Raw genomic sequence first — 23,796 nt, 5'->3', positions numbered from 1 at the left:
AGATGCAACCACTGCTCTCTTTTCTGCCCCTATGGATCTACCTGTTCTGGCCATTTCATCAAAATGGAATTATACAGTATGTGGTTGTTTGTGACTGGTGTTTTCACTTAGCACAATGTTTTTGAAGTTCATTCATGTTGTAGCATGTACTGTACTTCCTTTTTTGTGGTTGGGTTATATCCTTTTTTGATATACCATGTTTTTCCAATCTCTACTGGATGCCCATTTAAGTTGGTTCCATTTTTTGGCTATTAGGAGTCTTGCTGCTGCAAACATTAGTGGCCATGTGTTTGTGTGAACATATGTTTTCAGCTCTCTTGGGTGTATGCTTCAGAGAATTGCTGGTCCAGATGGTAACTCCAGGTTTAACCTTTTGAGGAACTGCCAGAATGTTTTCCCAAGTGGCTGCACCCGTTCACACACACTCCAGTAGAGTGTGAGAGAGAGCAGGTTCTTCTCCATCAGCACTTGTTACTGTCTGTTTTTAAACTGTAGCTATGCAGCAGGTGTAAAGCAGTACCTCACTGTGGTTCTGATGATAGTTAATGGTATCGAGTGCTTTTTCATGGGTTTCAAGTTTCAGTAAACATACCAGTTTTTTCATGCGTTTCTCTGTATATCTTCTTTGGGAAAATGTCTCTTCATATACTTTTGTCCATTTAAAAAAATTAGGTTCTTTTTTTTTTTTTTTTTAAATCATCGAGTTTTAAGAGTACTTTGAATGTTTTAGATACAAGTCCCTTATCACATCTGTGACTTGCAGATGTTTTCTCCCATTCTTTGGGTTGTCTTTCACTTTCTTGATGGTGTCTTTTGAAGCTTAACAGCTTTTAATTTTAATGCAGTCTAGTTTATTTTTTTCATTACCATGGTTTCTGCTTTTGGTTACATACCTAAGAATCTATGGCAAGATAGAGTCCTCCTTCATTTTTACCATTTTCCAAAATACTCTTGGTTATTGCAAAAAATAAAGTTGCCTAAAATTATAAAGTACTTTTGGGGGAATTTGCAAATTTTGTTCTGTGTGTTTAAATGGAGGTTCTTGTCTAAGCATTTTTCTTTTAATTCTCTTCTCCCGCCTGGACAGTGGGGACTGAGCTGGGAAGTTGGTAGAATCTGAAGGCTGCTTCTGACAGATTTTTGCAGAAGTTCATACAGCTCTTCTTTCTTGTTGAGTATCAGCCTCAGAGAGAAGGAAATTAAATGTGCCCCACGTTTGTAAGCACTTTGCAACCTGGACTAGCCTCATGCAAGCCCATGGAGTTACATGGGGAAGGCTAACCCAGGGACACGAGACGTGTTGTCTGCTTCATGTTGCTGGTGACTCAGCTTCATCCTCCAATTTGTTTTTGAGATGTGTAAACAGTGTGTAGACTTACTAAACAGCTGCATGTAGATGGAGAATAGACCGAGACTTGAACATGCTATATTTCCAGCTGTGCTATTTCCACATGTTGAGGTTTCAACATACCATCAAATACAGTTCAAAATGTGTGATTGAGAACATCGCAGATGAGAAGCAATGTGTTAATTTTTAATGACTTTAAGTCTTTTATAATTTAATCATAAGATTGAGATTTTTTTTAACCAGGTTTTTATATGATACCTCTTTTTACATTTGTTTATTTATTTTGTATGTAGCATTTCTGTATTTTAAGAAATGACAGGAGGACAACTGGCTTGATTCTTCTAGACATCAGTATTGTGAGAAAGTAAAGGCAGGGAAGGGTAGCAGGAGATGAAGAACCTTAAAGACAGTAACCAGGTGGAGGGTGTGGGCCTGAACTGGGTCCTGATCTGTGCACACCAACTCTAAAAGACTGTTTGGAGACAAGTTGAGAAACTTGTGTATGGACTAGATGTTAGAAGATATTAAAGAATCCTTCATTTGGTTAGATGTGATAATGGTATCTTTTCCTTTCTACTTTTCCACATGTTTGAAATTTTTTTGTAAATGCAAAAGAGACCTAACCAGGTATCATCTCACACTTCCCATATTCTTCTGTTCCTGTTGATTATCGCTTGGACTTTGTGGTCCATGGAAATAAGCTGGTCGATGCAGAATCATTTAGCGTAGGTACTGAATGCTGCAGAGGGCATGGTCACAGGCTGTTTGTTTACTGGAGCCTTAGTTTAAAGTGTCAGAGGAAAGAGGAGTGGCCACAGTTCATGACCAGTCATCAGAGTTTGGGTAAATGAGTGCACATGATCACTGCACATCATGCCACAGCTTACTGGTATGGGGCAGAACCTGGAGTAAATGCCAGGCCAGATTTATATGAATAAGACTATTGGCCACGGTTCATACACACAAAAGTGACTGGGAGGGGAAAACCTGTCTGCACTTCCGCAGTGGACTCCTGGCTCTCAGGATTGCAAGTGTTAAGTATTTCCTTAGTTCTTTTGCTTTCCACATTTTTATAATCACGGAAATAGACAGAAGGGAAAGAGGCTGTTTTCCCTCAGGCGTTAAGTGCTTCTCCACGCAGTATACTCAGCCTCTTGGCTTGAATTTTGCTTTTGTTTTGGTTCCTGGTTAGGGTTCTAGGAGTTGTGCTCTTGAGTGAAGCCAGGTAGCTTTTCTACATACTTATTTTATAAGTTCTCATCAAGGTAAAGCCAAAACACAAAACACTCTTTTTACAATGAACTTTGGTTCATAAAGAAATATGTTTTTACTTGGTGTTCTCCTAGTTGCAAATGTATATAGTTTTGATTCTTCATTTGAAAACTCACAGCTGTACTGTACTTCATGGGAGGCACTAGGTGTTGTAAAATGAAGTCAGAAGTGTGACTTAATCAGAGCAATAGATCAGAAAATCCCTGAAATATGGATTATATTGTTGCATGTTAGGAACATTACATTTCTCTTATTTCAAAGTTTCTTTAGTAAATTTCTGAAAAATATTGGTAGTTGGTAAAAAGTAAGAAGTTCCACAGGTCCCCTTTTCCATGTTATTTGCAGTTAAGAGGTATGGTTGATCTGGCCTACTATTTTGAAAGGATGAAAGTAACTAAGCTCTATTTCTGTATCTTCAGCAGATCATCAAATACCTAGAAAAAATGTTGTCTGATGTCTGACTAGAAATTTTAATGGAATGCGAAGCATTAGTGATTGTACTGGATGGTTGTATTCAAGATAAATGCTGTCTTAATCTTTTAGAAGTAATGAATGCTGCAGGTATTGTCCTTCTGGTCAGAAGACTAGAAATCTGCAGGGTGGCTTTGATTCCTCCGCTCCGTCGGATCTTCTCAGTGGGTTGGAATTGGTCAGGCCTTGGCGATCTTTTTATTAGGTTGAATCCTATGGAATTGGTCATTTGGCTTAGAGAAACAATAGTTTCATATGGTTCAACCTAATATAACAGCTTTTCTTGCACTTGTATGTATTGTAGCGTGATAAATTGCCAATGAATTAAAAGAACCTCACCAGCTGCATTCTCACTGTGGCCTAAACTATCACTCAGCTTTACCCTTAGTTTGAAAAAATAGTTAATGAACGTGAATTGGAACTCTGAAAGCTTATTAAAATGTTTGTGTTAATTTGTTTTATTTTAGTCTCAGATGCAAACATCAGTGGGAATTGTACCCACACAGGCAATTGCAACAGGCCCCACTGCAGATCCTGAAAAACGCAAACTGATACAGCAGCAGCTGGTCTTACTGCTTCATGCTCATAAATGTCAGAGGCGAGAACAAGCCAACGGAGAGGTCCGGCCCTGCTCACTCCCACATTGTCGAACCATGAAAAACGTCTTGAATCACATGACGCATTGTCAGGCTGGGAAGGCTTGTCAAGGTAAGTGCCGTTTGCTCAGGTCCTGGTGGCAGAGCCAAGGGTGGACTTGTCTGGTATTCTCTGGCACCTCTCCTGTTGATAAGGTTCCCACCTCCCACGTCCCCATGTGCTGACCAGTCAGATGCCTCTGGACGCTCACCTGCCCAGGAGAAAGGCGGTGTGGTTCTACAACGTTCTGTGAACTTTTGCTGGTGGGGCTGTGCCCTGCATTCGTTCTTTGCTGCAGTCCTCTGTCACGGAAGACCTGTGTCCCCTCTTGAGCATTCCTTCGCCACACATGTCTAGATCAGGCTCTCTTTTAGACAGTGTAGTGTGCACACGTGCCTGTGCCTGCCTTTCCCCAAGCCTAGAGCATCTGTCTTGCAGTCGTTTTGTGCGCCCAGGTGCCAGGGCCGCTGCCTCGTCCCTCTGCCCTTCTGTCTTGGCTTATCAGGCTCCCAGCCCGGTTGTCCTGGGGACCTGTGTGTACTGCCCACCCCTGCCACCTCCTTCCCTCCTCTCCAGAGGGGAGAACCATGCACACACGTGTCCCCTCTCTGATCTTCACACAGACACCCCAGTTCTCCTGAAGAAGCCTCCCTTAACTAATGGTTCTGCTTCCCTTTAATCTTTATCCTCTTTCTCTCTCTTCTCACTTGTGCTCCTAACCTTCGGGAGAGTCTCCCTGATCTCCCTGCTTCCCCTTGTGACACTCTTAAGTCCCGGGTGTAACCCTATCCTGATGGAGAAGCAGAGGAGGGTCGTGCTGGGCCTTTAGGAAGAAGTGGAAGCGAAAATAGAGACAGAGGGACCGGCCGCAGCTGCCGTCTCAAGTGCTCTGAGGAGTGCCCGGGCCCCCACAGGGTCTCCACAGATCTCTCATTTGCTTCGCTATGTTTCTTCAACTCTAGTGTTTAGACGGTTTCATCCTTGAGCATTATTAAACATAATGTAAACTCTTTATTGTAAATAGTGACATTACAGAATTATTATTTGTTCTGCCTTTCATTCCACTTGTGTGGTATTTCAGGCCAAGTAGTTTTGTTTTGTTTTTCATTTGTGGGCTGAACCTTGTTCACCATCATTCATAACATTGCTTCTCTGGGAAGTTTTTGTTTGGAATTCTTAGTAGTCAACTTACAAACTACCTGGAAAGCAGCCTGTTTGTAAGTTAAGGACTGCCTGCACGGTGCTGCAGTTACACTTGTGATCATTTTTTATGGAAGCTGGCCTTATAATGTAGGTGTAATTGAAAGCGCGACGATTTGGATAGAAAAATAACATCTCGTTGTTTTTCTGGTCATAGTTGCCCATTGTGCATCTTCACGACAAATCATCTCTCATTGGAAGAACTGCACACGACATGACTGTCCTGTTTGCCTCCCTTTGAAAAATGCCAGTGACAAGCGAAACCAACAAAGTAAGTGAGCACTGGGGGTAGAGAAGCTTGGCGATGAGACACTGAGAACACAGAGGAATAGGCAGGAAGCAGGGCAGAAACTAGTCGCCACACCACATAGTGGGAGCTGGGGTGCCAGGGTGGAAGCCGAGGGGGAAGCTCAGCACAGCCAGCACTCAGGTGCCCCACCTGTGCGGGGTGCGGTCACTTTGGAGTCCCCACCCCGCCCTCAGTGCTGGACTCCCCCGCCCCACCCCCTTGGACTTGGCCACAGCAGAGCAGCGAGTGCAGAAGAAGGACGTCACTTGGATCAGAGAGGCAAGAGCTGACGGGATGGCTCTCTGAGTTTCTTGACAGATACTCAGCATTTGTCACTGTTATGGCAGTGACTTTGGGGTGAGGGGTGGAATAGACTGGACACTTTTTGAAATCACCCTAAAGTAGTTTTGAGGACCCTTTGTTCTAGAAGAGTCAGTCAGGCTGTGTTGGTGTAAAATTCCGCGTGCAGGTGTTGTGGAGGCGATGCGGTTCCCAGACCTAGCTGTGTAACTAACAGTTCATTCAGCACAGATGGAGGGCCTCTGCACCAGGACTGCCACACCCTGATCGCTGCCCTCGCTTCGCCATCTTTCCATTGGTCTGTGTGCCCTTAGCGGGTGGTTAGGCAGTGCCTCCATAGGAGGCCTTATGTGGCTCCGGGGGCGCCCATGGGCATCAAAGCAGGGAAAGGATGAGCGTCTCTCCCTGATGTTAAGTCCCTTCTGGTCGTTTTTGAGGTCCAGCTGTGCTCTCAGGGTGTGTCTCTTGGTGTGGACAGGTAGGCCGTACCCTTGGCGCTTGTGTCCTCGTGGGCTGGAGCTGCCCTCGAAACTCCAGCACCGTCTGCGTCTTCGCCGCCGCATCTGGGCCATCTCACCCCACCCGCCCTGCTTGTGGTTATGTGTCCATTGCTCTCCTTCTTCTTGGGCAGACCTGTTGCTGCCTCAGAACACGTGTGCTGCTTTTCTTTCTGCTTGTTTCCAAGTGGCACTGGGAAAGGTGGTTGAGCCCGCTAGGCCCCACTTCCTCCTGAGCGCCCCTAGCACCCCACACACAGGGGTGTCCGTGGGCCAGGAAAGCGGGCCAGGGCCACGGGCCCATCCTCCCTCCCTTGCTGCCCAGTGGAAGCAGTCATACTAAGTTTCCTTTAAAAGTCACTTTCCTAAGTCAGTTAAATTATACTTTTATTAAGCAAAAAATGAATTAATACACAATTTTTTAGGACATTTCTTACATAAAGTGAAGATCTAGGAATCTGTGTCTTCTAGAAGCAGATATTTGAGACAACAGTTCTAGTGGACTACAGTCTGAGTTTCTTCCAAGTTAGTGTAAAATGTTTTATTTTTTACTAGCACGTTGTGATGGTTACAGTTTCTTATGTTTTAGGATATATTTCAGTTATAGTGCTTTTAAGTGTCAAAATATTTATTGTCGAGTTTGTGGTTGTACAGTATTCATTCCATGAATAATGAATAGGATGAATTAGTGTTCTTAACCTTTAATTTGGGACTGTAATTTTCTGAGATCCTTTGGTTTTTAATATGTATTGCCATGACAGTTGTAAACTTTTGAGATTTCTCTTTTTAAGAAACACTTTGTGTGGTTTTTATTTAAAAAAAAAAAATGAGTGTGGGGTTTTTTTCTAGCATCTTTATAACTGCCTGCTTGTTGTAATGATTGATCCAGCGTGAGCCCTCAGAAGTGGTAAACCACAGTGTTTCTCCCAGTCATAACGTAAGGTGTTGTCAGGGTGATTTTACAATATAAAGTCATGGGGCGTGTATAGATGAACTCTGTGCAGGGTGGTAGCAAATTTTCATGAAAGAAATGAAAGTGGGGTATTTTAGTGTGTATTTTGTGTGTTTGTATATGTTTTTGTTTTTAATGCTTCTCAAGTTAGGTTTCTGCCGAGTGTATTCCTTTCGTTCCAGCACTATGGTTTTGCAAGGACAAGGAGTTTGATAGGATGAGCGAGAAAGTTGCAGCAGTGTCTTCTCTGTAAACGTTTGTTGCTGTTCTTCCTCTCTTGAAGCAAACTGTGCCCATCGTGTGTGAAATGGGCCATAGCAACAGTGGGGAAGCATGGCTCTGCCCCTCCAGCAGCTGATGGACTCTGTCCAGTTGCCCCTTACACAGCTCAGGATGAGGGCTCCAATCCTTCCGCACAGTCAGAGGGCCACGGCCCTCCCAGCACACTGGCAGCTTGGTTCCTCTGTCCACAGCTTCGAGCAATGTGGACAGTGTATGGTTGTATTTACTGTTGGAAAATGTCTGTGTAAGCAGACCCATGCTGTTGAAACCTGTCTTGTTTAAGGGTCAGCTGTACGTTAAAAATGATGTGACAGTGGCATCAATCTGGGACTTCTTGCTGGTCCACTGGTGAAGACCCCACACTTCCACTGTAAGAGGTACAGGTTTGATCCATGGTTCAAAGGGCACATGAGGTTCATGAGGCACGTGGTTCATGAGGGCACAGTAAGATCCCTCATGCTGTGGGGCGCAGCCAGAAATAAAAAACGAAGCGACAGTGGTGTCAGTCAGAGGAGTGAGGTAGAGTTGGTGGTGTCGGCAGTCCTGGGCGGGAGGGTCAGTGTGCATGGGAGGTGGGGCTGGGCAAAGCCCAGGTTCAATTAAGTGACAAGGGAAGAACTTTGTGGACAGCAAGGCTGACATGCCTGCAAGGGGACGCCTGATTGCACTCAAGAGATTCCTATGCGAGTGAGGTTTGTAAGTGGGTGGTCAGGAACCCCAGGGATCATCTGAGACCCACCTGTGTCCACCAAAGCTGTGCTGTCCAGGCAGGTTTTCCCACAGATGCTCGTCATGCCTGCTGCACACACCCCTGCTTCTCTGACTCCTCCCGTTGATGTCTCTACTGAGATAGCCTGCCCAGGCCACCTGTGGAGCCTACCCAGGGGCCACTGAAAGGAAACCCAGACTGCTGTGGCCTGTGTGGAGGAGATTTCGTGTAATTTTTCCCACAAGTTATTGTCCAGAGATTCTGCAGTCACTGATCCTGCATTTCCATCCCTTATAGAGATCGTCAGGTTTTATTGACTAATGAGGGAGTTGCAGGGTGTGTATCTAGCGTCAGTCTTGGCAACTGACTCCCAGACCTGTGCAAGGTGGCAGTGGGCAGGCTGTGGCGGCACAGACCGGATTCCCTGTCTGAGTTCATGTTGCCTCCTCAGGGGGGTTTTGCTGCTCTGCATATGGTCCTCAGCCCAACTGCAGGCGCACCCCCTTGTTGCTTGTTAGAAACGCAGAGACCTGGACCTTCCCCCAGGCCTCTTGTGTTATTAGACTGCATCTTAACAAATTCCGCGTGTTTGCCACTCTGGCTGCCTCGTAGGGCGGAGCGTCAGTCCTGGAGCTCTTGAGATAGTGTGTGCCCTGCTCTGGGCAGCCACAGGTTTCCCAGCTCAGAGCAAAAGGACTGACAGAATGGGTGACGCCTCCGCGGGCGTCTCAGTCAGCCTCCCCAGACCCCTGGCTTGAACACCTCTGCTGGCTTGCCACTCACTAGGTGTCCCCTACTTGGCCCTGCTCTCTGATCCAGCTTTGCTGCTGCTGCTGCTAAGTTGCTTTAGTCATGTCCGACTCTGTGTGACCCCATAGACGGCAGCCCACCAGGCTCCCCCGTCCCTGGGATTCTCCAGGCAAGAACACTGGAGTGGGCTGCTAGTTGCTTCTCCAATGCATGAAAGTGAAGTCGCTCTGTTGTGTCCGACTCGTAGTGACCCCACGGGCTGCAGCCTACCAGGCTTCTCTGTCCCTGGGATTTTCCAGGCAGGAATACTGGAGTGGGTTGCCATTGCCTTCTCCAGTGATCCAGCTTGAGGCCCCTCTGATTGTTTGAGTTGCCTACCTTCATGGTGTTGAGTCTTGCTTAAAACATGCCCCCCAGATGCCTACTTGGTGCTCCACAGGCACTCGCAGGCTGGGCACCTGCTTCACCTCCAGGCTTTCCAGAGACCACCAGTGCCTGTGTGACAGCCCGCAGCGGGGGCGGGGGGGCGAGGCCGCCTGTGGCTCAAGTACCAGACAGCCCCCGGTGATAGCCTTCACTGGAGGCACTTTGTCCTCTGGGCGGCGCCAGGTTGCCAGTTCTGAGTTGTTTGGCTTCTGAGGACACCTGCTGCAGGGTGCGCATTCTTGCTTGGTGGTGGTTGTGATGGGGGCCTGGCCCTTGGCTCAGGTGTCCCTCTGCCCTGGTACACGGGCCTGGGACACCCTGTGCTGTGGGAGGAACTCTGCAGAGATGTCCACAGTCCTGAGCAGACTTGAGCTTGACTCTCTTGGTGGAAATCCAGGTGATGACCAAGTAGTGGCTGCTTTGCTTGCCTCATGGTGTCCCCTACCAACCTGACAAAGTTTTGGAATTCAGCGTGTCTGTTTTTGTTGGCTTTCCAAACTGAGCACAGTTTTATTGAGACCAGTTGGGGGCTGGAACTTGTGGTGAGCCGTGTGTTGCACAGCAGCAGTGGCTAGTGTGTATGGAGCCCGCCCATGGGCCAGTCTCTGTGCCCACGGGGCTGTGAGTCCTGGACAGAGCCAGCTGTGAAACCCGGCCCTTACCTGTCCTTAGTAGCTGCAGCAGAAGGGGAGCGGGAGCACTCTGGAGAGTGCTGACTGATGCTCGGGGAGAGGGGCCACGCTGTACTGAGATGCAGTAAGACACTGTGGTGGGATATTACAAGGATTGATTGTGTGTGAAACATAGCCTTAAGCTCTGAGAAAGGAAACAAGATGTAAAAATGGTGAAAAGAACAAGAAGTGTTGGTATCTAGAGAGGTAAATATTGGGAGTTCCCTGCGATCCAGTGCTTAGGACTCGGCACTTTCACTGCAAGGGCCTGGGACTAAGATCCCCTAAGCCACGCAGCACGGCCTAAATAAACAAAGAGGTAAGTATCAATCATGTGTAAAACTGATTCATGCAGCAGGCTGTATTCCCAGTGACACCAGATACGTGGAGCGTTGCTGTTTTACCACTCACGTTTTTGCTCAGTGTTGCGGTGCTGGGAGGGCGCCTGCTCCGTTGCTACAGCTTGAGGCGAGCGCCCTGGTGGGAGGAGAGTTCTGTGAGGCATATGCAGGTCCCGCTGCAGGGAACGTGCAGGGAAGAGGAGATGGTCTTGATCATCTTGATCAGAGACCACTGTCTCTGATACAGGATCCAGGGCTGCAGCCTTTCATTATTGGATAGGGATGTTGCTCTCCCAGCAGACCCTGAGCTCCATGAGCGCAGACTGCTCGCTTCTGTCCTATTTTCTGTGTCTGTTGTGGAGTCTGTGCTTGGAAGTGAGGGAGGGAGCAAGAGCAGGAGTCACAGGTGTCCAGAGAGGAACAGAGGCCCGGAGGCCACGGGGCGAGGTGGGGGGTTCAGGGAAGGCCAGCTGCTGCCTGGACGCCAGCAGGGTGTTTACGGAAAGCGGAAGCATCTTGAGCTTGTAGGACTTAGAGTTTGTGGTGGCTTTCACCAGGTAACTCCCCTTCCAGCCATCTGCCCCGTAGGAAATGCCTGCTTTCCTTGTCCCTGAAGCTTAGATGTTATCTCATAGCAGCATTTGGACTCAGATTGGGCCATGCCTGTTTGTCAGAGGCCTTTTTATTTGTTTGTATTTTGTTTTCCTTGTCTCTGTCAAGTACCAAATGCTTGTCTTCAGATAGATATGTTTTCTTTTAAAGTAAAAAAAAACAAACAGTAATATGTGCTTTAAGACATAAATGCTTTTAACACACACACAAATTACATTGACCAAGTCAGCAGCTTCCATGAGAGGAGGAAGTCTGTAAGTAGTCCATAAGTGGCCTTGAGCTTGGGAGTGGCCCTCCTCCTAGGATGGGGAATTTGGGGTAAAAGGATGGCATTTGGGGAAGTGTGGACATGAGTGGATTTTAGTAGAAAGAAATCATTGTTGAGGCACTGCTATTGCATCTTCACCCAAAACCCAAAGCCTTGTACACCTTGTTTCTTTAAATTCCTCTCTCCCGGCAGTTGATCAGTATGCATGTCAATGTAGGCCTAGGTCTGTTCCTCCTTACACCGCAAAGTAATAGAAAAATAAGTCATCTTAACATTGTCACTTTCCTTTTTCCATTGTACTTCTTTTAGACAAGTCAGCATGTCAGTTTCAGTAGTACAATGGCATGTTTAAAGTTTCATGGAGTATTAACTATTAGGAAAAATACCTTTAAAAGTATTATACGTGACTTATTTCAGAGCTACATACTTGTCATAAAATGTACCTTGGGAATTGCTTTTCATTTATAATAATGAGGTGCTTGGTGTGTATAATTGTGTCTAATGAGCGTTAATGAGTTTGAGATCTGAATATTCTTATTAGAAAAGTTAAATAGTATGGAATATGTAATTATCAAGGGCTTTTTTTAAAAAAATACATTTTGGTTTCATTAAATTACTCAGATAAGTGTTTGAGTTGTTTAAGTCTTGAGTTGTTTATGTTATAATTGCACTGATGGTGATGTGAGGATATTATTATTACAGTAATGGTCTGAATTTTAAAGAAAAATTTTATGATAGTGTTTTATGTCTCAAAGATCTTACGTTATAGTATCAGTTTTATAAGCTGCTGTTTATGACATGACTCTAAAGTTTGGGGAAGTTGGAAAGAAAGGAACTCTCATAAATAAGAATCAATGGTATGATGCAGAACTTCTGCAATATGTTGAATCGATTAGGACATTTGGACGATGGACAGACAGACGGACAGATGGGCATTTGGGTCTTCTCTGTTAACTTTGAAGCCCTTGGGAATGGAGCTCTTTATGTTGCTACAGATTTTCCTCAGTCAGGCACGGTATTTCTTGAACAGCTTCACATAGCAAAGAGCTTAGCATGGTGCCCTCCCACGGAGGAAACTCGGAGCAGAGAAAGGCGTGGTGTTGCCTGATCACTGTACGTCATGGGTTCAAGGAAATGCAGTTTTGTTTTTTGGAAGATTGTGTCAGAGATCTTAAGTTACTGTTACTTGATACCTTTAGTAATTAAGATATTAATTAGGTTAATAAGTAACAGAACTGACTAACTAGGCGTCTCCTCCGCTCCTCCTCCTCTTCCTCCGTGCCTGTGCGCTGAGCAGTGAGGGACCCTGAGGAGCAGCAGCAGGAGGGGCTTCTTAGCTCGCCTCAGTGGAGGCTGATGACCCCCAAAGAATGTATGTTTTCCCATGTTTGCTGTTTCCCCAGAACTGACTTCTTATGAGGCTCTAGATTTAATACACGCTGACCTTGATTGTGTGATCGCTGATTTTCTGGTCCGTTGTTTTCTAACATAGAAGCTTGAATTCTCTTCAGATTTTTGTCCTTCAGGTGCTGCTGTGCAGATGAAATTAATAGAATGGGCTCTTTCTGTCTGCACAGTTCCTTTCTTGGTAGCGGGGTTCCAGTGCTTCATGACATACATAAGGGGGTCTTCTGATAAAATTTTACTTGTTTTTCAGTCATTTTTAACTCACTTGTAGACTTTTCCCTTTTATTTATCTCTTGTGTTTGTCTGTTTGTTTTTATAGCCATCCTGGGGTCTCCAGCTAGTGGAATTCAAAACACCATTGGTTCTGTTGGCACCGGCCAACAGAATGCCACTTCTTTAAGTAACCCAAATCCGATAGACCCCAGCTCCATGCAACGAGCGTATGCTGCTCTTGGACTCCCCTACCTGAACCAGCCCCAGACGCAGCTGCAGCCTCAGGTTCCTGGCCAGCAACCAGCACAGCCTCAAACTCACCAGCAGATGAGGAGTCTCAACCCCCTGGGTAGGTGAAAGGACTCTCGAGAACTTCCTTGTGCAAATGCAGTGTTGGGAATGACGAGCCTTCTGGAGCCAAGGGCCGTTTTCAGCTACTGTTTTTACTTTAAATTCAAATTATAAATTTAAATATATATATAATAAAATTCAAATATATATATTATGGTGAATGGTGTCTTTTAAATGATTAAAATAAAAAAATTCCAGGAAAAGGCTAAAGTGTCAGGTACACTGAAGATGTTACAGGCTTGTAAGGTGAATCACATTTGCAAATGAACCAACATTTTTGTCGCTTGTGTCTGGATAGTTTTCATAAAGGGCATTTCACAGGGCTCAGAATGCAAAATCTCACAGGTTGGAATTAGGGCAGTACCACTTGCCTTGACTCTGCAGCTCCTAGGATTTCTTGGTTGTGGACTACGTGTGACTAGAGCCGACCAGTCTGAATCCGGACAGGCTAACAGGGATCTCAGAACAGGGTTGTTGTGCTGGTTTGGTTCTTTTCCTAATAAAGTATTTTCACTTTAAAGATACTTCATCTGTTGCGTGTTGGGAAATAGTTGCCCTAATGCATCTCTGACTCCTGCTGGCTAGAAGACTGGATGGAGTCTTGAAATGTCCCCTCCAGTCTGACACCACTTCTGTTGGTGGTATAATCTGGGACAAGACTATTAACCTGCATCTCACCTTTCTCTTACTTTAGAACAAATACTGTAGACAAATTGACCTTTTGTCTTCTTCACTTCAAGTTAATTTCTATGATTTTTATCTTCTGATATGCAAAACAAAAAGATGAAGAAGTGTATGTGACGGGAATGAAGCCAGAATCAAAACCGAAGCTGCAGATGGATCATTTCTGATTTTTTTCCGCAGCCGCCAAACATTCATGCTGCCAGCCAGCCTCCATAGAAATGCTCTTCGTGCGATGGGAAGCAATTGAATTTATACAATTTGACCACCATTATTGAAAATATAACTCCCAGAGTTCCTGCCATAGCATTTATTATTATGAGTCATAAGAATAATTTTCATAAGAATCATTTCTTTATATGTGACTTGTTATTTATCTGTTACTAGGACTTTGAGGTGTATAATTTAGGAGCCCTGGTTGATTCCTTTTCTTTTTGTCTTTCAGGAAATAACCCAATGAACATTCCAGCAGGAGGAATAACAACAGATCAGCAGCCACCAAACTTGATTTCAGAATCAGCTCTTCCAACTTCCCTTGGGGCTACAAAGTAAGACCCTTGTTTCATTTGGCTCCTATCTGAGTGACAGTCATATGTTAAAGTGGGCTGGGAACCATAGAACTCTTGGTTCTTTCTAAAGTATAGGGCTGTTTCCCTCCCTCCCTTCTCTCTCCCTCTCCCCTCCCTCCCTCCCTCTTTCTTTCTTTCTAACAGATAACAGAGTTTAAAGTCACATATGGTTGAAGACCCTTAGTTGGATGAATGGCATGTGAGTCACTTTTCCAGTTGGATGACCTGTTCTTCCTCTCCCCTCAGCCCCCTGATGAATGATGGCTCAAACTCTGGGAACATTGGCACCCTCAGCACTATACCTGCAGCAGCACCTCCTTCCAGCACTGGCGTTCGGAAAAGCTGGCATGAACACGTCACTCAGGACCTGCGGAGCCATCTAGTGCATAAACTGTACGTGACCCTCTTTCCTGTTACTCACATGTGATGGAAGCACTTTGTGACTGATGGCGGTGTAATGGTTTTGCAGTTTCCTGGGTGTCTGATTTAACTCCCAGGTGTTCTTTTGTGTCCCAGGTGATCATACCATCTTGCAACTGAAGGGGGTCACATGCTTGTTTAGGGAGGCTGGAGGATCCCAGATTCTGAGTGCCCAGTGGATCCTGGAGAGGAATACGAACTTTGACCCATGTAACAGGGGCAGGCCTGTTTTCTAAACTCTCAGTGCATGGGGAGCTGGGACTCACTCAGAAACTTGTCTTATTTTATGGCTCAAGGCTATAGTTGTGGGAAGCCCTGAGAATTGCAGGAATTTGGGCCTAGTAAATACAGATGGCTTCACAATACCATCATATAATCAACATGGGAAATTAATAGTTGATTTCTCTAGCAATTTAAGTTAAATGAAGGTGACGTTAATCAACTCGATTCCGATGAAGTTTTCTGTTTTTTCTCCTTCATTATTTTAATCAAAAATTTTTGTACTTAGTAGTTTAAAGATTAGGAATTCAAAATCATATTATTCTTGAGTTGGTCAAGCACTTATTGTTAATAGCAAAATATTGTTGTGTTTGATTTGTGGATAAATTGGCAGATCAGTATTTGTCTCCAAAGAGTGACTGCACATGAGCTAGGCAAGAGATTGGGGGTCTCTCAGCAAGGTACTGTGCCCAGAGGTAGACAGCGTGTCACATATGAAATGGCAGGATGTTGACATTGTACTAAAAGTAGGTTGAGAGTACGTGCTGTCCTTTCAGTGTCCAAGCCATCTTCCCGACACCTGACCCTGCAGCCCTGAAGGATCGCCGCATGGAGAACCTGGTGGCCTACGCTAAGAAAGTGGAAGGGGACATGTACGAGTCTGCCAACAGCAGGGTGGGTCAGCGTTCGAGTTCCAGCCACACAGCCCCCGGGCGACCTGTGACTGCAGGTCTGGACGTGGGGAGGAGGGGGGCTTCCATCAGCCTGCTGGTCTCCTCGCCTGAGGACACTGACCAGGGAGATGTCCCAGTTAAGACTTGAGGTCCTCTCTGCACACCTCTCTTGATTTGTAACTGCACAGTCTTAAAGTGTTCCCACTACAGTGGTAAATGAGGTATATGAAGTTTTTCTAATCTGTGGGTGTACTTTATAGTGGAGTGTTCTTATACTATGTTGTTACCTGTGTCAGTGAGTATGCAAGAAGAGGTTCAGCTGTGGAATGAACTGTCATGAGGACTTAGTACCCCCTGACTGTTAAGTCACATAGCATCCCTGGGCTTTGGTTTATGAGTTAGAAGTGCTGAATACTTCACCCAGTGTAAATAATTTTAATTTAAAAGTTCATTAGTTTTTTAGACCCTAAAAAACCAGATCAGTTGTTTGTTTGCAAATAACTAGTATTGAATGTTGCTGCTTTTTAGGATGAATACTATCACTTACTAGCAGAGAAAATCTACAAGATTCAAAAAGAGCTAGAAGAAAAGCGGAGATCGCGTTTACACAAACAAGGCATCTTGGGTAACCAGCCAGCCTTACCAGCCCCCGGGACACAGCCCCCTGGAATACCCCAGGCGCAGCCTGTGAGACCTCCAAGTAAGACTGCATGTCCCGCCCCTGGTCTGTTCCCTCTATGTCTTTCTGCATTTGGTGTGTATTTCTCAGCACACAGAATTACATTCCCAGGAAACCTGTTGCTTTGAAAGCATGTGGTAGTGGCTGTGTTCTGTGGTGGCGTATGTTTAGACGTTGAGTCTCACAGAAAGGCCCTTTAAAGGGTGTGCTGGCGTCAGAGTGCGCAGCACTTTTGGATCTGCTCTTCTCTTTAAATCTAAAGGATTATTTTAAGTAACCTCCTTTTTTATTTCTGCCATTGTAGATGGGCCCATGCCTCTGCCAGTGAATCGTATGCAGGTTTCTCAAGGTATTTAACTGTTGTTGTAAATCATATTTTGGCTTAACATTCTGCAACACAAAATTTATTGGTTTGTCCTCTTCCCTGTGTATTTCTTTCTCTGCATCTTTCCTTCAGGTTTTCTTTTCTAATTGCTTCCCCCACCCCCTACCCCAGTGATGGGCATGGTGCATGCCCACAGGTAGTGTGAACATCTGTTGCATTTGGAAGTTTGGAAATCACAGCAAAGCTCTCCAAGGAGATCAGAAGTAGGAATTCACTTTTTTTTTTGATGGACAAGAGAAAACATTTCTCTTGGAAGTCTCAAAAAAAAAAAAGCATTGTAGGAGGGGGGAAAGAAGCATTTCTGAGCATTTGAAAGTAGGGCGTCAGGCCTATCCTGAAGCCCGAGCACCCTGATTAGGGGGGTGGGAGGGACGGGTGAGGCTGCTCTGGGCTAATAAGCACAGGCGCCATGCCTACCAGGCTCGCCGAGGAGGGTCTGTGCTCAACAGCCCTCACGGGGCTGGGCTCCTGGCAGCTAGTCTGAGCAGCTTCCAGAGGTTCTTTCTCAAGTTGAGAGTCTTTGGTCGTGGTTGAAGCAGTCATTTGAGTTTGGGGGTGAGGGTCATTTCAGAGCTTTTACAGCTCTTAGCAGGTTGAGACCTGAACAGTAGGATGTTTCTGCTGATTGTGAAATGAGATGGTGACATTGTCCAGGAAGATTCCAAAGTAGGGCCTTGCTGCTGTGTGTGGAGTAGTTCAGGGAGAGAGTGGTCATTCTAACAGCTGTGGTGATCGTCCTTCACACCACATCAGACCTGGTAGAACTGCTGACGATACTGCAAAGGAAACTTTTCAGGGACTTGTTCAGATGGACCAGATGTGAAGAGTGAAAGAAATCAAGAAGGCAGAGAAATTGAGCCTTCGGAGGGACAGAGTGCTGTATCAGGGACAGGGTGGATGAGTCTGCTGCTTTGGGGTCTGAGAAGGGGGCTGTTGAGCAGAGCGTGGACGGAGGAGCCTTTGAAGGAAGCGCTTGCATGCCCCTGTCAGCGGCACGTCCAGGTCTGTGGAGAGGAACTTGTTACAGTGCCGCTTCTCCATGCATCTTTTTCGCTTGCTCAGTAAAATCTCCTCTTGTCAATAAAACCCTCCAGAAGAGCAGGGCGCTTTGTTCTGTGGGCTTCCTGGAAAGTCCTGGTTACTCAGGGGGACATTTCTTACTGGTGCTGAGGGGACCGGTGCTCTTTGATGCCCTCTCCTCCACAGTTAAGGCAGTGCCTCAGGATTCTGTTCATGGCCACAGGACTGGGCTAAGTCCTGAGACTTACTGAAGCAGCATTTACATTGAGCTCAGAGTTCACAGAGAATTGTGGGAAATTACAGACCGAGAGGCTCTGTGGCCCAGAGTCGTGTAGTGGCTGGTGAGAGTTGCAGTTCGCGGTGTGGCACCCCTGGGAAGGCCAAGGCAGCCATGAAAGTGAGATCTTTCCAGTCAGCAGAGAGGAGGCTGAAGTTGAGAACCGCCAACCCTTGGGCACTTTCTAAATGCTTAATGTCCTTGCAAAATTAAAGCCATGTTTTGAGTCTTATCCCAGATTCTAACAATAAATGTAAGCCCAGCCAAAGAGCTGGAGGGCCTGGCGTGATGGGAGCGGGCTTCCTGCTGGGAGTCAGGTGGTCCAGAAGACTCTGAGGGGTTGGCTCAGAGGGGTGCCCTGGCCTCAGCAGACCTCCTGCATGCCTGGTGGGCGCTCCTTCCCACCGGCCCGCCCGCCCCTGTCTGCTCTGTCACTCGGACCCTCGGATGCTCTGGCACCGAGTGCTGCCTTGGCTTCCGCTGCTCGCAGCTTCCCTGACTCGCCGCCTTCCTCTCCTCACACTGCCCTGCCTGCTCCCCACCCACCACCTCACCACCACCACGGTGGCGCCGTTTTTCCTGGATCTGAGCAATCTGTTGCTGAGCCGTCTTTTCTGATTGACTGGTCTCCTTTCAGTTGTGTATGCAGTATGTGTGTTCCATCTTACTTGGCTTCAAGTTTCTTTGGCAAATTGTCATTCTGTTTTCCTGTGGGTGCTTTTCCTAATGAACTGTTGTGGGTACGTTTACAGGGATGAATTCATTTAACCCAATATCCTTGGGGAACGTACAGTTGCCACAAGCGCCCATGGGACCGCGTGCGGCATCCCCCATGAACCACTCTGTCCCGATGAACAGCATGGGCTCTGTTCCAGGGGTAAGTGCTTGTCCTCCCCTCAGCTGTGCTGAGATGGGCTTGCTGCAACAGGACAGTTATCCCGCGGGAGCTTGGAGGTTGGGAATCCTGTGGCGCTTGTTCCTTTGGATTGTATTGTGCTTTGGCAACTCCATCTCTCTCTCTGGTCCTTATTACTACAAGCATTATTTGACCGTTACTTGTTTTTACTGAAATGAGAGATTCCTTGGCACCTGTGACTTTGTGAGAAGATAGGAGTTCTGGGGATGTATGACAGAATGAGAGGAAAGGTGTCAGCATCCGCTGGCTCTCAGAGCATCCTCTCCTGAGGCTGCTTTCTAAACTAGTCCGAGAACTCCTAAAAGGCGTACTTGAACTTTACACTATGGCATGCTGTTGATTTCTGTTCAGAGGACTGTGTGGAGCTGGCTCATTAGAGACCTGCGTGAAGAAGTGTGCAGAGTGCCTGGGAGCTGGGAGGTCTTAGTGCGTGGGGGGGTCCCCTCCTGTGACGGGGGAGTTGAGGATTCCCCTCTCTTTTGATTCACCCTGGAGACACGGGCCCTGCAGCCCTCTGAACGCAGTGGCTCATGCTGTCTTGTAGATGGCCATTTCTCCGTCCCGAATGCCTCAGCCACCAAATATGATGGGCGCGCACACCAACAGCATGATGGCCCAGGCGCCTGCACAGAGCCAGTTCCTCCCGCAGAGCCAGTTCCCATCGTCCAGCGGGGCACTGAGTGTGAGCAGCGTGGGCATGGGGCAGTCGGCGGCACAGGCTGGCGTTCCACAGGTACTGTCCATCGTTTTAGTTGTCATTTTAATTTTTGTTTGTATGTTTTAAATTCTAAGCTTCACATGTGATCCTGAGAGACGCTGGTTTTTGAAGGGGGAGGGAGGAAAAATCCCTTGAGTTCACGCTTAATGATTCAGTACCTGTTGGTTTAAACTGCCCAGGTGAAGTCCAGCTAACTGGGCCATTTGAGTAGTTCTCTTCTTGTTGAATGTGTTTTTACTCATTCAATATAATGCTGGCAGGGACTGTTTTCCACTCATTTTACTGCCTTTCCCTGACTTCCATTAACTGTTAGAGTGCATCAGATTGCTGCTGTGTACAAATGCACACATATTTAAAACAGACCAACTGTTCTCCTGAGAGATCAAATTCATTATTTAACTTAACATGAATAACATTGAATAAGAGGCAATGACTACACTAGATTCACTAAGTAAATACTTATCAATTAATTGTTTTTTAAAATTTTTCTTTGTTATTATTTATGTTTGGCTGTGCTGAGTCTTCCTTGCTGCATGCAGGCTTTCTCTAGTTGCAGTAAGCGGAAGTTACTGTCAGTGCAGTGCCCAGGCTTCTCACCGGGGTGGCTTCTCTTGTGGAGCATGGCCTCTAGGCATGAGGGTTTCAGTAGTTGTGGCACACAGGCCTAGTTGCCCCACGACATGTGGACTTTCCTCCGACCAGGGATAGAACCTGTGCCCTCTGCACTGCCAGTTGGATTCTTAACCACTGGGCCACCAGGGAAGCCTGATGCCTATTAATTAATTCTTAATTTGCATAAATTTTATTTCTCCAGCAAAGAGGTCGACAGGTTTGTCTTGTAGATATTTTCAGCTTGGTGGACCATGGGGGAACTGCTCTGCTCCACTGTTGTGACACAGAGGCAGTCATAGACATGTGCATTCACACGTGAGTGAATGGAGAGGCTGCTGGCCAATAAAGCTTTATTGACAGAGACCAGCAGCTAGCTGGGTTTGGCCTTGGGCCCTGTGTGGTTGGCAGATCCCTCCTCTAGATTCAAAATAGCTTTTTAGTTGGCCCACAGGTAATTCTGAAGCATGTCCCTAGTTGAGAACTACCATACTGAAACATTTCAGTGTTTGAGTAACTCATTTTTTTAAAAAAGACAAATACCTTTTCCAGTGGTCTTAGCTGTTGGTGGATATTATGGAACATGAGCTAGTAACTGGAGTGTATGTGTGTGTGTTTAAGCCAGAGATTTCTACACTTACATAAATCAAAGTCTGATTACTACAAAGGCAGGTTACTATAAGTATGCAGGTCAGTGACATGTTACAAGCGGAACGTTCCCATGTAGTCAGCAGACCTCATCCGGAAACCGTGTCAGGTTTTCATATATTTAATTCTTTATGTCTGCTGCCACATTGTCAGACGGAGGGGAGAACAGTTTTAACTCTCTCTTTTCCTTCTGCCTGTCAGGGGCAGGTGCCGGGGGCTGCTCTTCCCAACCCCCTGAACATGCTTGGGCCCCAGGCCAGCCAGCTGCCTTGCCCACCAGTAACACAGCCGCCACTGCATCAGACCCCGCCTCCCGCCTCCACGGCCGCTGGCATGCCGTCTCTGCAGCACCCAGCAGCTCCTGGGGTGACACCCCCCCAGCCAGCAGCGCCTACCCAGCCGTCAACTCCCGTGTCGTCTTCCGGGCAAACTCCCACCCCGACTCCCGGCTCCGTGCCCAGCGCCAGCCAGACACAGAGTACTCCTACAGTCCAGGCAGCCGCCCCGGCCCAGGTGACCCCGCAGCCTCAGACCCCAGTGCAGCCTCCGTCGGTGGCCACCCCGCAGTCATCGCAGCAGCAGCCGACACCCGTGCACACGCAGCCCCCTGGCACCCCGGTGAGCCCCTTGGCCTACGGCCGTCTGCCCACAGAGTTGTAGATGAGAACTTGCCCCTGAACAATTGGTTGTGAAGCACCACAGGTCTTGGTGCAGCTGCACAGCGTGTGTGTCTGCAACCTGATGGAGCTGTAATGGGCTGTATGTTTGTTTCAGAATGGGCTCTGGAGGCCAAGTTTGGCAGGACATGACTTGTGATTATCTTCCCAGTTAAACCAGCTTATAGAAATCAGCAACTGAAAGAGCTCGTACATGGGTCCTCTGTAGAATATTTGAACTATCCATAGCAACATCACCTGTCACAGGTGGTGATCCCTGAGATTTAGTTGTCTTGAGGGTTTGGTAAACAAGTCAGGTTTTTAATTGTACATACTTTGACCTTGTCCGTCAGCCTTGTTTTCCAGCTGGAAGCTCTTTCTTTTTCATTACAAAATGGCACAGCCAGGTTAGCACTTCTGTGGCTCAGATCTCCCCACTCCTCCGGGGAGGTGGCAGTGGCAGGGTCACAGCACATCCTGTGTCCCGGTCCTGTGCTCTGCTGTGGAACCCGGCCAGGCTCCCCCATGTGGGGCCATCCCCACCCACCCCAGGGGGCCGAGGCTACTGTTCCTCACCGAGCCATGGTATCTGTTTTCTTACCAGCCTAAATTAAAAACTTCCTTCCCCCTGAAATGCATTAACTTTATTTGTGGGGACTGAGGATATTTATTTATTAAAATGTCAAAATTAATGCCAAGATGAGTCCCAAGATGACACTTTTTATTTTTCCATAGGGAGTGTTCTTATTGTTTCTTATTTTATATTATCTCTGAATAAGATCTCTTTATAATGTTATGTTTTTGTTTGTTTACTTAAAACTCTTATCAGGTAAATCTTTGAAAACTTGAGGGGTTTTTTGGAGATTTCATCTCTTAATGTTTGTTTACTCCTCCACCACTGTTCCTGCAGTTAACAGGCTAGTTATACACTCTTGTTCCGTGAAGTGAAGTGAAGTCGCTCAGTCGTGTCCGACTCTTTGCGACTGCATGGACTGTAGCCTACCTACCAGGCGCCTCCGTCCATGGGATTTTCCAGGCAAGAACACTGGAGTGGGGTGCTATTTCCTTCTCCAGGAGATCTTCACAGCCCAGGGACTAAACCTGGAGCTTCCCTTGTGGCTCAGCTGGTAAAGAATCTGCTTGCAATGCGGGAGACCTGGGTTTGATCCCTGGGTTGGGAAGATCCCCTGGAGACAGAAAGGCTACCCACTCCAGTATTCTGGCCTGGAGAATTCCATGGACTGTATAGTCCATGGGGTTGCAAAGAGTCAGACACGACTGAGCAACTTTCACTTCATTTCACTCCCACATTGTAGATAGACGCTTTACCGTCTGAGTCACCAGGGAAGTCCATATAGGTACCTTATTCCCCTTCTCACAGTGTATATACACATATTTATTATTCATCCTTTTAACAAAACCATTAGTATCATTGTTGGAAAGAATTGAATTTAAAATAGGTTCTCTGACTTATGTAGAAAATTCCCAGAAGATAATTTTCTATCATAGTGTAGAAAGCTTCTGCTCTTGCATCTCTGCATTGTTGGCAAGAAGTCAGTTGTGTTTCTGCCTGATGACTTCTCTGGAACTCTTCCTTTAACTCTTACATTCTTCAGTTCTCTCAAATAGGGGTGCCTGTTAGGTTAGTATTGAGAAAGATTAACATGGATCTGTGTTGGGTGACCAACAGGGTTTAAGATCATCTGTGTTGTTTACAAAGATAAGTGATTTTGGTTTCCCCACAGCTTTCCCAGACAGCAGCCAGCATTGATAACAGGGTCCCCACTCCATCCTCAGTGGCCAGCGCCGAAACCAACTCCCAGCAGCCAGGCCCCGAGGTGCCACTGCTGGAGATGAAGGCCGAGATCAAGACTGAGGACACAGAGCCCGATGCTGGGGAGCCCAAGGGCGAGCCCGGGGCTGCGGTAGGTGCCTTTCCTGGACATGGGTGGATGTGCTGCACACGGAGGCGCCAACACGCGTCGTGTTTCACTACCCCACTCAGTTATGGTTCACGTGCAGAAGAGATTAGAAACAGATTGGTTATTTTTAGATATTAGGTGTGGGTTTATTTTTATTTTGCCAGAAGTGAAGAGCACTGGCTTATATTTTAAATGTTTAAATCATCCAACAACTCTTTCATTGCTGTTCCTCATTCATTTATAATTCTCCAGAGGCAGGTTGCTCAGGGGGTGTGTTCTTTTACTAATTAACCTGTGGCAGAAGTTGAAAACTGGCAGACCGTGGGCTGAACTCAGCCTATAAATGTATTTTGTTTGGCCCACACAGTATTTTTAAAATGGGAAATTACAAATAATACTCTAGACTTC

General features: G+C 46.5%; 1 protein-coding gene across 1 annotated transcript in view; it reads left to right on the top strand.

The window, feature by feature from the left end:
* Window positions 1-23,796, top strand: part of LOC120874330 (CREB binding protein) — a 116,541-nt gene that overhangs the window by 63,872 nt on the left and 28,873 nt on the right. Inside the window, exons 4-15 of the mRNA XM_040255698.1 lie at window positions 3,559-3,799; window positions 5,085-5,198; window positions 12,751-12,993; window positions 14,122-14,224; window positions 14,492-14,638; window positions 15,442-15,559; window positions 16,087-16,258; window positions 16,542-16,586; window positions 18,672-18,796; window positions 19,380-19,568; window positions 21,012-21,428; window positions 23,212-23,391. Coding sequence (XP_040111632.1) covers window positions 3,559-3,799; window positions 5,085-5,198; window positions 12,751-12,993; window positions 14,122-14,224; window positions 14,492-14,638; window positions 15,442-15,559; window positions 16,087-16,258; window positions 16,542-16,586; window positions 18,672-18,796; window positions 19,380-19,568; window positions 21,012-21,428; window positions 23,212-23,391 — 2,094 coding nt within the window. The remainder of the gene's footprint in view (window positions 1-3,558; window positions 3,800-5,084; window positions 5,199-12,750; window positions 12,994-14,121; window positions 14,225-14,491; window positions 14,639-15,441; window positions 15,560-16,086; window positions 16,259-16,541; window positions 16,587-18,671; window positions 18,797-19,379; window positions 19,569-21,011; window positions 21,429-23,211; window positions 23,392-23,796) is intronic.

The sequence above is a fragment of the Oryx dammah genome, unplaced genomic scaffold (assembly GCF_014754425.2).
Source record: "Oryx dammah isolate SB20612 unplaced genomic scaffold, SCBI_Odam_1.1 HiC_scaffold_2, whole genome shotgun sequence".
Classification (NCBI taxonomy): Eukaryota; Metazoa; Chordata; class Mammalia; order Artiodactyla; family Bovidae; genus Oryx; species Oryx dammah.
Note: the sequence above shows the minus strand (reverse complement) of the source record. Positions and strands in the feature narration are given on the sequence as shown.